Source organism: Camponotus floridanus, unplaced genomic scaffold (assembly GCF_003227725.1).
Source record: "Camponotus floridanus strain SB8 unplaced genomic scaffold, Cflo_v7.5 scaffold68, whole genome shotgun sequence".
NCBI lineage: Eukaryota > Metazoa > Arthropoda > Insecta > Hymenoptera > Formicidae > Camponotus > Camponotus floridanus.
In genome coordinates this window covers 1,015,927-1,029,089 of record NW_020229836.1, presented here as the reverse complement: position 1 = coordinate 1,029,089, position 13,163 = coordinate 1,015,927, and the positions used below count along the sequence as shown (strand labels likewise).

Below are 13,163 nucleotides of genomic sequence, written 5' to 3'. Positions count from 1 at the left end.
AACCGAGACTTTGCAGTCCATTTTAAATTATGCGATCAATTCTCCTTTATTAATTAAGCGGCATTACGGATACAATGTGCTGTTGAATTTGATAGATGTAACAGCAGACCCGATACGGAGTCACGCAGATTTAACTCAATCGAGACTGAGCTGGCACATATCTAGATGCGTTCGATTCTGAGAAAAGCGTTTATAATGATTACTTTACGAATCAAAATACATTATTACGTTATCGCGTAACATTAAACTACGATTACGCGAGAATAATTTGCACACACGTGTCATGTGTATGTGCGTTTGTACGTCGCGTGTATCACATAAATTAATATCTTATTTCATTTTTTATCTGCAAAAATATTTATAAATAAAAATGATAAGTCAATTTTTAAGCTTATATATAAGGCTCCAATTAAGGCTCTTAAGTGATGAGGAAAATATGCGGACAAGACGCGAATATATATATATATTTTCTTCATATTTTTTTCTCCATTATAAAAATATGGAATTATAAATGCAGAATTATAGCGGTGCTATAAATAGCTCACTTGTTTGTACAATCTTGCGTTGCAAAATTATAAAAAAAAGGAACACATACATTTAACGAAGTTGCACATTTGTTTGCACACTCGAAACGCTGCTTATATCATAATACGTACAAAAATCACTTAATCATTCTTATCTAGAGCTTAAATAACATCAAAATAAATATATCTAGAGATGAACGAGTATAATAGTTCACCGAGGAAAATTCGTCTTCTTGTACATTGCATCAAGGATCCATCGAGTAACTCGATCGCGATCACAGTTTATCATTGTAGCTTAATATCTTATATATTTGAAAATATATAAATATAAGACTTTTTATTGTACACGACGCTACGTAAGGCTTGCATTGCGTATGGACGGCGAAGTCATTCGAGGCAATTCACACGATTACTTCTTTTTTCATAAGATGTAAATACACACCGAGGCATCAGTTCATTCTTCTAGACGCATCTATTCGATCTGGCGAACGTCGTGTTCATCGTCAATCGAGAAGCTTGACCGACAGAGACAGCGGCGTAAGTCGAGTCTCGATTGTGGTTGTACGAATCGGATTCTAGAAATTAGAAAGTAGAGATTTTCGTAAGGAAGAGATTGAAAATTCGTCTAATCTAAAGTTCGCACATCCTTGCATCGTCCTTTTGTATCGTCTTTCATACTTGCGCTTTCATTTCCTTCATTTTTCCCCATGGAAAGAACAATGAAATTATTTTTCGTTAGATGTTTTCATTTGTCAATTTTAAGCAAAGATAACATGATAAAATAAGGACGCACATAATTACCATGATCATGCGATGAGCGTCTGTTATATGAAGTCGAGGGGTTAAAGAGAATCGGCAAGGCAATTACGAAAATAGTGAAAATGGACTCTTTGGCGTAAGTGACTACTGGAAGTTCCATAGTTGTGTTGATGGGCCTGAGAAGAGGATGGGATTGAGTTTTTGCCTGGAAATACAAATAATAGGTAGCTTGAACATATTAGTAGGAAAGAGAAGTAAATGTGTTAGTATACGTTTTAATTGTTAATAGAAACTCGAGTAATTTTCTTTTTAATGTTTTCTTCTTGCAAGTAGTAGCGCAAGTTCGCTTCTGCAAAGATAAAATTAAATAAGATGAAACTTTACCATTCACGCGTTAACAATACATGGGCGCAGATAATCGTGTTAACAAAATGATTATACGAATTCGTCTTGTATCGAGTTCTATTTCACGCTTCGATTGACTATAATTTTTATTAGAGTAAAATCGTTATGTATATTGAAAGCTTATTATGCAAAGCTTTGTCTCTTTCTTTTTCTCTCTCGCCTGCATAATTTGAACAAATTTATAAAAATTATTAATTAAAATCAATAAAAAATGAAGAAAAAGCAAAATAATTATAATGGTAATTATTTTAGAAAAAATCTTTAAGAAGAAAATTTACGAGAGTTGATATCACACATGCATACTGTTTGTTTCGGATAATAAATACTTACTTTGTTTTTTTGACGTATGTTAAAAATACCGTAGATGATGGGATTCATGCTGGAATTGGTGCACGCGAAAAAAAAGAGGACTCTCTGAATGTGCTTGTCGACTTTCTGGGCTGATGGTTGATCCAACCAGTACCTATTTACATTCAACAATAATCGCAAATTACCAGCGAATTTTTCAAGTAAAAAATTTACTGGAATCTTATTATTATTATCATCATTTTTTTTCTTTTAATAGAGCTGAATTTGCATAAGTCTATCTGTGACCATGAACATTGGTCGCGAAAATCAGTATTTTTGCGTCTGCATAATCGACTCGGTTGATTTTGCTGACTTTGCGGAATGTGATTTCTAGTTAGCGACGAAAGAAAAAGATTATGTGGAAATTGAAAAATAGTCACTCACCAAACGCTCATCACATAATAAGGAGTCCAACAGATAAGAAATACGGCGATAATGGTTATCGTCATTTTTAAAGTGCGTATTCGCGCTCGACTCAGAAAACCGCTCGAAGAACGACGTATTTTATCTGCGAGAGAAGCGTCTGTTGATTAATCGCTTTACTTTGTTACCGAGCATTAAATAACATGATATAGGGAACTTTACTAACAAAATAAGAAATAATGTAACATTGTGTGTGTATGTGTATTTATGAGTGAGAGTGTAAAATATGTTTCATGTATGAATAATTTTCATAGCGCGGTAAATCATATCGGACGTACCTTCATTCTTCTCTTGGGATCGACGGCAAATCTCCATAAAAATACTGCTATAAGTGTACAGTATTACGAAGAGAGGGAACCAATACATCATCAACATGCCGAATAAAGTATAGGAAATTTCGTGCAGGTGCGATGGGAAAAAGTTGAAAGTTATGCAGTCGGTAAAACAAGTATAATTTGGATGAGTCCCGACATGAAATACCAACATCTGGAGACCAAAGAATGTTATGTGCTTAAATTTGCCGAATAATGAAAGCGAGAAATCGTGAGCAATATGTGCAAGTTAGGGCACCTGCGGCAACGAACACAACACGGAGCCAACCCACGCGAGCATCAGCATTATTTTTCCTCTCCTGTAAACGTCCAGTATCTGAAGAGGCCGCTTCACAGCGTAATACCTGTAACGTTACGTTACACGTAAGATATATTCTAAATGCAATTATAAGATCTCAAATGCACCATAACCGCGTTTGCAGTCTATATATTATTACATGTATCATTTATTTGGATATATCATGATCAACGCGAGAGAAGAGAAATTTGTCGCACGCGTATCATATAAAATATTCGGTTTATCGAAATCATTACATGCTGACCTGTCTATACTTATGCAAACTATTACAAAGGATGAAAGGTATAGGCCGAACATCCTGAAGAAAGCCATTATACGGCACATCGCGTCTCCGGCTTCCCACGATACTGTTATCGACCATCCTATTTCAAGTGGCATCATTAAGAATGTCACCTAATAATTAAATTTGATAAAATTTTATGTTCAATTTCTTCCCCCGCGAATGCGTTTTTATCGATGACCAACAACAATTACTTAATAAGTTAATAGTATCAATTTAAATACTTACAAGAAGATCAGCGATTGACAAGTGCATTATGAGGATGTGTATACGAGACTTGGATTTTCGCTTCTTTATTATAGTCATTATTAGCACGGTAATATTCCCAGCGGCCGATATTACCATTAAGATACTGTAAGTGACTATTGTCACAAGGTGACCAGAATTGAATCGCAAGTCATCCGGCAATTCCATTGTGTCATTGCACTTGAGGCTCTCCTCACTTTCGACTTCGCTTAACTGTATCGCGTTCTGCATGTCGTTGAGGATGAGCTTATTATTTCATCTGCAATCATCGCATTAGATTCCATAAAAACAAGCATTTTTTGCAACGCAACTATTTCTCTGCTTCAATTATATTGAATTAATTAAATTTTCTTCTTATCTTTGTCTAAAATTTAGAAAAGGCGGAAGAAAATCTCGAAGAATGAGAATATGTCTGATTGCGATGCGCATTCATTCGAGATACCTCACATTCGTACTTTTAGCTCCGAAAGTTTAGGAAACAATAGATCAGAACAATGAATCTAGTATGTTCGCGAGGCGTTTCAACGGAACATGTAACAATTCGCGGAGAAATACATCGTCAAGTGTTTGTCAGTCTATTTATTTGTGGTAAGCGATTTGGTCTTTAAACCTAGCAGCCACCTTCAAAGGGTTGCGTTGCATTGAAAATACAAAATTCGATTCAATTTGATACAAATATTTGCCAGGCTGATGAATGATTTATTTATGGTTAACAACTTGGCCTTTAAACATAGTGAGAGGAAGGTCCGAGTGATTACGTTATACTTAAGTACGGCTTTCGATTCAATTAGATGCGTGGGCAATTATATATAAACGCAATTAAAAAGCAAATCGTAAAAAATCTATAAATTATAAAAATTAAAAAAATTAGAGATGTTAACGGTCCGTTTATAGTAATAATACAAAATTAAAATAAAAAAAGGCTTCGGGCCGTGACGTAGGGTGGTGGTACGAAATAACTAAAAAAAGTTAAAACTGCAAAGACAAACCACTAAGGTTGAAAAGTAAATTTAATAGGAAAATCTATCAGAGCACAAAATTATTGAATACATTTTAAGAGACAAACGCACGTTTCGATCTTCTACAGATCCTTTTCGATGTCATACAAAATTATAAAAATAAACGCTAAGCATGAAACAAAGGAAGTCATGAGAACCTAAATAACGGTTACAAATTTAAACGCATAAAGAAACGATCGAACGTGCGTTTGTCGGCCCGAAGCCTTTTCTTATTTTAATTTTCTATAAATTATGTTTAAGAAAAATTTTAAAGAAATTTTTGTATATTGATTGTTGGCAGCTGGAAAAAATGGAATGCGTTACAAGAATCTTTCAGTCTTTTAATTTTTACGTGTGTATATTTTCTAGAAAATACTTGGCATGAAGAAAATGTTTAAAAAAAGAAAATTTTATAGAAGAAAATATTATAGAAAATATTATAAAGAGAGAAAGACTTATACATGTGTGAGAGAGTATCATAATATTTCATAAAGCGTTTAAATTTTTTGATCTTACAGAATAAATTAAACTCTCTTCTGGAATGGAATCGAATTTATTGGAGTTTATGATGAGAACACTGTAGATGAACTATACAGAGCGTACCGAGGCCAAAATATTATTATATATTTCAAGATGATCTTCGCCGAATCGAGAGATTCACTCGCTTCGTCTCTGCGCACTATTGATGGACAATCAACCCTCGTCGTGCGGGGTGCGTTGTGATACTGATTCGGTTTACTTTCTCCTGACCTGGCGAGGCCTGTTCAGCGCAGGTTCGTATCGCAGGAGATATCGAGGCTCCAATTAGTCTACAACCTTTTGTAACTATGTATTATGAAGAAGTCTGCTCCGAGAAGTGACTACAATTTGCACGACACTTTTTCACCGAGTGAAACGCAAAGAGGAAAACAACAGATATATGGCGAGAGATTACGAGATGCATCCCTCGCAATATTACTGTGCGAGGATCTTAATATTAAATATCAAGAATGTAGATTGCGTTCAAAGTACCAAATCCGCATCATGTGCTAAACACGCGCCAGAGACACGAAACTAAACTTCGGCCCCGAAGCGCAAAGTGCATCATCGGGGGAACACGTTAAGATATCACACTAATGAGCTGTTTTTCTTCAATTCGCCTTATTCTATCGTAGTTCGATATGATTTTTCGGGATTTGAGCGATACAGATATTTGTAGCATTAATTTATTATCAATAATATATTGCGGATAAATGTAGGAAGATAGTTGCAAAACAGTATTAAGCGTAATATCATCTTATTTTTCTAAACAGCAACAAATACAAAAGTTTGTATTATGGATCATGCAAATAAATTTGGGAGAAATTGCTAAGAATCGAATAACTTAAAACGCAGAAAGTCTTCTCGACGTATAAAAGGTCCGATAAAAGATTTCAACATATATGTCAGGGGAAAATAATTTTCTTCAACGACGAATCAATAATTGTCGTGATCCTTATCTAGGTTCTCGTTATTTCCACAATATAATGCAGACGAATGCGCAGACGAAGTCGATACGACACTGATTTATCTCATTTTGGCCAAACAAATTTTACGCAATTATTTTGCAAACAAACTACCATGTTTTCATCCAATAACACACTTAGATTAGATTAAAATCAAAAGCCTCTTTGAGAATGAAATTATGTAATAATAATGCAAAGACGCATATTATGTTTTAATACATAATTCGTGACAAAACTAAAAAATATTGATTAATTTGTACAGGATTGTCTATATGACGTAATCGCTCGCAGGATATGATTCTATCGAATAGAATTGTTGATATGGTTCAATTAAGAATCCTCCCTCGCTTGTGCTTATTATCGACATATCGATATAATGCAATTTGTCCAATAAAACCTGATTAATGTATTTAGAATTGAACAAGCGCACGATTAAAAATATAATTAGAAATTAGAAATATATTTATAATTATTGTAAACAAATTTAAAACATTCGATATAAAATTAATTTTTCAATATCTCGAAATTGAAATTAAAAATATATATATCTATGTAAATAACTCGCTATTATATATTTCCGCAAATACTGAATAACTGATATGAAACGTTGATAGCAACGACATCGATCAATTATTCTTGACAAGGGGGATGATGTTAGATAACTTTTTTTATACAATATAAATACGATTTATGACTGCTTTTTTCAATTTTCTTTAGAAATATTTTTAGCTTTTATTTCTAGCAAATAAAAAAGGAAAATGTTTCCTAACAAATATACTTATTTTCTGTTTGTTGGAAATAATTATAAATTAAAAATTAAAAAAAGAATTGAAAGAAAAGTTGCATATAAATCATAGATTCTTTCGATGGAAAGAAAAGGATATAATTTGAATTCAATAAAAAATTCCTTACTCAATGCGTAATCTCGTAGTCCGAATCTCGATGTTTGAAGTATACTTATTCTTGATATCCGCTAATTCTTGATGTTTTCCAAATTATAAATTAATAATAAAATAGTGAATTGCAATATCTCAGCTATGATCGGAACCAGAAGTAGGTCGAGTCGTCCACACTTGAAGATGAATCAACACGTTTTATGTTCAGAGCGAATCATTTGCGGATAGACCTTGAAGAGAAAAAGAACCGCGTGCTTTACGCGTGAAAACGTGAACTTTTGTCACTTAATCGCGAGTGATCCTTTCGCGCGTCACTTGGCGCGTGAATTCCGGAGCGATCGCGAATTATCTCCACATGTATGTCTTCAATCTGTTTTCTCGTTGCGTATACTGGCACATATCGCTCGACAAAACATCGAGGGAAAAAAATCTCGTATCGCAGCGAGACACAAAAAAAAAGCAGACTTATCTATCATTCACCTTCTACGCCGAAACATCGCACGCGTGAGCAGTATTTCACGAAATGCCAAAGGGGGACGCGATCTACACGTGATCGGTGACGGAATTCGGTGCGGCGCGAGTATAATTAAGCGTCCGATGAACGACGAGGGACTGCGGATTCCGCGGGACGGTTCGCGATTTATCCGCCGACGCAGACACTTAGACTGGCGTCAAGGGTCAAGTGTCAAATCGCCGCTGATAGGACTAACGTGTTGGGGACAGTGCCGTCAATCGAGCACACATCCGGAATGTGAGCGAAGATTTATAGCGGAAGCCGAAATTAATGTGAATGAACCGCACGCGTACGAGAGTCTTCGAGCCTTGGATCTTGGACGTCTATTTAGAAAGACGAAAATATCTGCGGATGTATGTCGTTATATTACAATTGAATTGATTCTCTGTCACTATCATTTTCTAAAGATGGAGCGGAGACAAAAGATAGATTCTCGTACATTATACTCAATATTAGGAATGGGTAAAAACAACATAAAATTTTTATGTATAAATATCTCTTAAATTTATGCATAAATAACTTTCTCCTTAAAAATTTTATGTAAAGATTAAAGATACACATATTTTTTAAAGCTATAATATAAGAAATATAAGATTAACACTGTAGTAAATTATTTCGAAATTAATTCTATGATCAAGTTTTTACTTATCTTTTTCGACAATTAAAGACGTGGTGTTTAATTAATTATTGTTTTCATAAAATTCAAAAATTTTATAACATGAAGAGGAAAAATATGTCTATATAGATAACTTAATATCTAAATGATTTATTAATTATATGTGCATGTGTGTTTTTGTATAAATTTTCTTATACAACTTAAAATTTTCTTAAAATAAAATCAAAATTTAAAATGTTTCATAGAGTGAAATTCCTGTAGCCGATTTAATATATACATGTGTACATGTTTAATTTTTCATTTTTACAATATTATATTATATAATATATTAAATATGTGTATTGGAATAAAAAAAATATCTTATTTGTAAGAAGAGGAGTAATTGATTTTCTTTTATTTTCGTTTAGGCGTCAAAATAAACGCTAAAGTTTATTTTGTTTATATTGTAGTAATCACTTAACAAACAGTGATATCTTGTTAAGACCAATAGTTCACTTTATACGTTTTTTATTCTACTTGATAATGTCTCGTGATCTTACATAACGAACTCCTTAAAATTAATTTCGCTTCAATAATTGTGAGTCTGAAAAATTGCATGCGAATATATTACCTACATCTCATTGGGTGGTCTGGAGATTAATTCCTTCAGTATGTTAATGTTCAGAGGATGGAAGTTTCTTTGAGGATATTGTTAAATAATATCGTTCGATCACTGGCAATTCTGTTTAAATTAGCAATCAAATTTCAGCCTGATAGATTAACTTCATTAATTGATTGTCTAATAGCTTTGCTTTCATTTATGAATCGATTCTATTAGAGCACTCGAAATTTCTATTTTTTATATATCTCTCTTTTTCTATGTATTTTTGCTAGAACTTTATATATTTATAAAATTAATAATCTTGTTAAAAGAAAAGAAAAAGTCTTAGACTATTCTCAACCAGTCTTAAACTATTCTCATTTCCGTAAATTTCCTCATTTTTTCAACAATAGATAACTTTAAATCTTTCATTTTTATCTAATTTTCAATACCAAGTATTACTAGCCATTGAAATATTTATAGTTAAATCTAAACTATTAACTGCTCAAGATAAATGCATAATCCTTATATTGAATTAATTTATCTTTATTTATTTGAATATCATTTTGAAATTTAACATAGATCATTTTTCCTTTTTATTACCCCGTCATACTACAAAATATCACTTATTAACTATTATTAAATGGTTTTCCTTATGTCTATTCATTTCTAAAGTATTACCATTTATAATTATTTTATTTTGTTCTTTTAATTATGTTATTTTTTCTGATGCTAAAGCATCAGTTGCTGAATTATTGCCATATGCAGTTAAATTGCTATTCCAGTTGTGATTAAACTTATTGCTTTAAAATACTTATTAGTTTTTACTATTTTTTTACTCTCTTCTAATTTTATTTATTATATCTTGTTATTGAAATATAAAAATGGGAATAAATTTAATATTATTCCCACCTTTTTAATTTAAACTGTACTTGCAATTGACGTAGATATAAGGCCTCCACCAATAAATCCACCCAATGCAGCACCACCAGCCAAGCAGCAGTTCCTATTATAGGAATAAAACTACAAGCCGCGCTAGCAACAATAGTACTACCAATGGTAACTGCAAGAGTACCTCCACCTATAAATGCCATTTGTTTTTTAAATCTAGGACTGGGGTCAAGTTGAAGATCAAATCCTCTTTTGCTTTTATTTAATTTTTCTGAATTATTTTGTAAAGAATTAATTTCACTATTTTCTAATTTAATTTTTCTGGTTTGTTTATATTAGAATTGCTTGCAGCAAATGACAGTATCGCAATACGTATTATGATAAAACGACTGTGTAAATAAATGGTGAAGAAAGCGATCCTGGTTCAAGATTATCTGTCTCACCCGATGAAAATGAATCAGAAGAGTCGTCTGGATCATATTTATCACGTTTATTATTGCTTCCTGGACGTCGCGAATTCTTCTTTTTCTGCCAATCATTCGAATGAGTGTACTGATCTTTCTTACTGGGAGATTTTTTGTTGTTCAAATGATGTTTGAGACATTTTGTGTCGTTTTGATCAGTGGACGGTACAGAATCGTTATTCTGATTCGACCTGTCCGATTCGCTGGTGATTCCGTTGCTATCATCAATCTCGTCAGATCGATCAGTAGGTTTCTTTGTTTGATCATATCCATTGAAATCGATAGAATAAGTTTTCGTGCAGTCTGGTTATTTTGTATTTTCGAATATCGAAAGCTGCTTCATAACGATTTCCGGAACAGATTCTCGTCCTTCTTTAACGCATTGAAGATGTTGGATTGATACACTTTTGCCCGGTATCTTCGTTCTCTGAACTAAAAAGATTTTAAAATATTATGTTTATTAATAAATAAATATTAGTTTCAATCCAATAAATTTCAATCAAATAAGTTATTCAGTTAAATAAGTGAGTATATTTATTAAAAGTTTTACATGATACATATTATAATATTTTTAAAGTCGATAACGCAAGTAACAGAAATAGGGCACGAGTAATTAATTGAAACGAATTTAGTTCATCCAAGTAATCAGGAATTGTTGTGTTTGGGTTGGATAAACCAGCCAGATGTGCGTAATAGAAGCAGCAACTAGCTTAGGTTGCTCCTCGCTAACCATTTCGAAAGACGTCGTCCCACATTTGCGGACGTCACGAACAGCACGTAAATAAAAAATCGTCGTAAAATCGTAAAAGCGAGGAAATAAAGCGACAGTGGAAAATAGTATCGAGCAGAACGGAAAAGTAAAAAGATGTGGGTGCAGAGATTTTAGATTCAACGCTCGAGGAGCGACTTCAAAGCGATATATTCGCGTTTGTACTCTTTCAATTTCCTTAACCAACGCAAATAAAATACACTGACACAATGTAGAAAAATACATATCATCTAAATATATTATTTAAGAATATTAATCTAACGATAAATGTTTCAGACTCTTACCACTTCTATGGACGGGTTCTCGGCTATATCGCGGAAAGTTTTCTTGAGAGATATGGAATCCTCATAGATGCAATTGACGTACACATCCACGCGAGAGTTAATTCAAGTTGGTCCACCAGTTTGGTGTACCAGGATAATCAGGCTCTTCAGAGGCGTATTCACAGCGAAGAAATCTACGTTGATGTGTACGGCGTTGCGTTGGCTACTTTCGTCGAGGCTCTCTGTATAAAGTATAACTGAAACGGGAATCAACGTTTCGTGATGTGAAAAATTAGGGAAATCCTGAGGAATTGGCCTCTTCGCTTTGTTCGTCAATAATCGAATATAAGCATTATTTTGGTTTTCTGTTTATATTTTATATCTGTTTCCTTACAGGTTTTCATAATAGGTGCGCCCAAATAGGCCCATAGAGTCTCGATCGAATTGCTCGCATCAGATTTCTTCTCGGCTTTGATATTGGACAAGGCGATAAATTCATCTTCGTTCCATACATCTTGCAGTCTCGCAGTTAAGGCTATCGAAATAAAATAAAAAAATATTATAAATAGAATAATATAAAAAAATATCATATACATTGAATAATGGATGATGAAAATGGATTTCAAATATAAGAATTAATATTGAATAGAAATTTCAATCAATATTGACATGGTGGAAAAATGTCTCACTTTTACTGTATCTACACATTGTTGATACGATATAAACAAGACAAAAAATGACCATATTATGTATTAGTCATCAATCTCGCGTTGCTACCAAGTTTCTTGTAGCATCGAACCGGAAATAGTCTTCGATAGAGCAAACGTATTTAAATCGAAAAAAAGTAATAGCAGTAATAATAGCTATGGTATTAAATGTTATAAAATCCTAAATCGATATTTAGATTATTGGATAAATGAAAAAGAAAATTGGGAAAAATCTTTTATTCCTGCAAATGTATACGTTTATGTTAATTAATAAAAAGGGGGAATGTGTGGGCATGAATTTGAGAAGTAATGCAAAGTACTTCGTGACGTTAAAATCGGAAAAATATTTTTCAGTTGAATCGAAATCCTTACCTTCATCTGGTATGATGCTACCATCGACAACGCAGATGATTAGCCCGACGATCAACAAGACTCGCATTCTGACGTGATCGCTTTTTGATTCACTTCGTGCGAATGAATTAAGCTCTCCACGATGAAATTTTTAAGAAAGAGACGAAATTTGAAAGGAAAAGTTGCACATACATAAATCGTAAATTCTCCCGATGGAAAGAAAAGGATATAATTTTAATTCAATAAACAATTTTTTATCGATGCGTAATCTCGTAGTTCGAATCTCGATATATTTCGAGTTCACTTATTCTTGATATCCGCTAATTCTCGATGTTTTCCAAATATTAGATAAAATAGTGATTTGCAATCTCAGTTATGATTAGAACTAGAAATAGATCGAGTCGTCCACACTTAAAGATCAATAAACACGCTTTGTGTCAATATGAATTATCTCCGAATGCATCTTGAAGAGCAAAAGTACCATGTGATTTACGCGTGAAAACGCGAACTTTTCTCACTTAATTGTTTTCGCGAGTGATTCTTCCGCGCGTCACTTGGCGCGTGGATTCCTGAAGCGATCGCGAATTATCTCCACATGTATGTCTTCAATCTGTTTTCTCGTTGCGTATACTGGCATATCGCTTGCCAAAACATCGAGGAAAAAATCTCGTATCATGGCGAGACATAAAAAAAAAAGCAGACTTATCTATCATTCACCTTTTACGCCGAAATATTGTACGCGTGAACAGTATAAATTTCACGAAATGTCAAAGAAAAACGCGATCTACACGTGATCGATGACGGAATTCGGTATGATTAAACACCCGATGAACGACAAGGAACTGTGGATTCGGCGGGAAAGTTTATCCACCGACGCAGACACTTAGATCGGCGACAAAGGTCAAGTGTCAAATCGCCACTGATAGGACGTATCGAGGACAGTACATAACATTGTAATAAATTACGTCAAAATTAATTCTATGATCAAGTTCTTACTTATTTTTTTCGACAATTA

At 33.4% G+C, this 13,163-nt stretch overlaps 2 protein-coding genes across 6 annotated transcripts; both read right to left on the bottom strand.

Annotated features, from left to right (window-relative positions):
* Positions 1 to 402: 402 nt before the first annotated feature.
* Positions 403 to 7,564, bottom strand: LOC105250841 (gonadotropin-releasing hormone II receptor). 5 transcript variants are annotated; one of them, XM_011257158.3, is made up of 9 exons: positions 5,217 to 5,484; positions 3,598 to 3,874; positions 3,334 to 3,482; positions 3,030 to 3,135; positions 2,738 to 2,945; positions 2,421 to 2,544; positions 2,019 to 2,151; positions 1,326 to 1,488; positions 403 to 1,099 (listed from the first exon to the last, which is right to left on the bottom strand). In XM_011257158.3, exons 2-9 carry the CDS (start codon positions 3,844 to 3,846, stop codon positions 987 to 989), a joined length of 1,245 nt encoding a protein of 414 aa, XP_011255460.1. In that variant the 5' UTR covers positions 3,847 to 3,874; positions 5,217 to 5,484; the 3' UTR covers positions 403 to 986. The 5 variants fall into 5 exon arrangements, with proteins under 5 accessions (XP_011255460.1, XP_011255459.1, XP_011255458.1 ...); XM_011257157.3 differs by having other exon boundaries at positions 5,279 to 5,484; XM_011257156.3 differs by lacking the exon at positions 5,217 to 5,484 and adding an exon at positions 7,010 to 7,564 and having other exon boundaries at positions 404 to 1,099.
* A 2,994-nt stretch (positions 7,565 to 10,558) lies between these two features.
* Positions 10,559 to 12,745, bottom strand: LOC105248411. The gene is made up of 3 exons (XM_025413567.1): positions 12,170 to 12,745; positions 11,485 to 11,625; positions 10,559 to 11,347 (listed from the first exon to the last, which is right to left on the bottom strand). The coding sequence occupies exons 1-3, from the start codon at positions 12,234 to 12,236 to the stop codon at positions 11,214 to 11,216; spliced, it is 342 nt and encodes a 113-aa protein (XP_025269352.1). The 5' UTR covers positions 12,237 to 12,745; the 3' UTR covers positions 10,559 to 11,213.
* Between the last annotated feature and the right edge of the window lie 418 nt (positions 12,746 to 13,163).

Bases quoted from the DNA above. Each gene is read 5' to 3' on its own strand.
- LOC105248411 (XM_025413567.1), bottom strand. From the start codon at position 12,236: ATGCGAGTCTTGTTGATCGTCGGGCTAATCATCTGCGTTGTCGATGGT. The intron at 11,626-12,169 runs GTAAGGATTTCG...TTATTTCGATAG, and splicing joins TAGCATCATACCAGATGAAG to CCTTAACTGCGAGACTGCAA. The intron at 11,348-11,484 runs GTAAGGAAACAG...TTCCCGTTTCAG, and splicing joins CGCACCTATTATGAAAACCT to TTATACTTTATACAGAGAGC.
- LOC105250841 (XM_011257156.3), bottom strand. From the start codon at position 3,846: ATGCAGAACGCGATACAGTTAAGCGAAGTCGAAAGTGAGGAGAGCCTC. The intron at 3,136-3,333 runs GTCAGCATGTAA...GTAACGTTACAG, and splicing joins GTTTGCATAAGTATAGACAG to GTATTACGCTGTGAAGCGGC. The intron at 1,100-1,325 runs GTAATTATGTGC...TCTAATTTCTAG, and splicing joins ACGCTCATCGCATGATCATG to AATCCGATTCGTACAACCAC.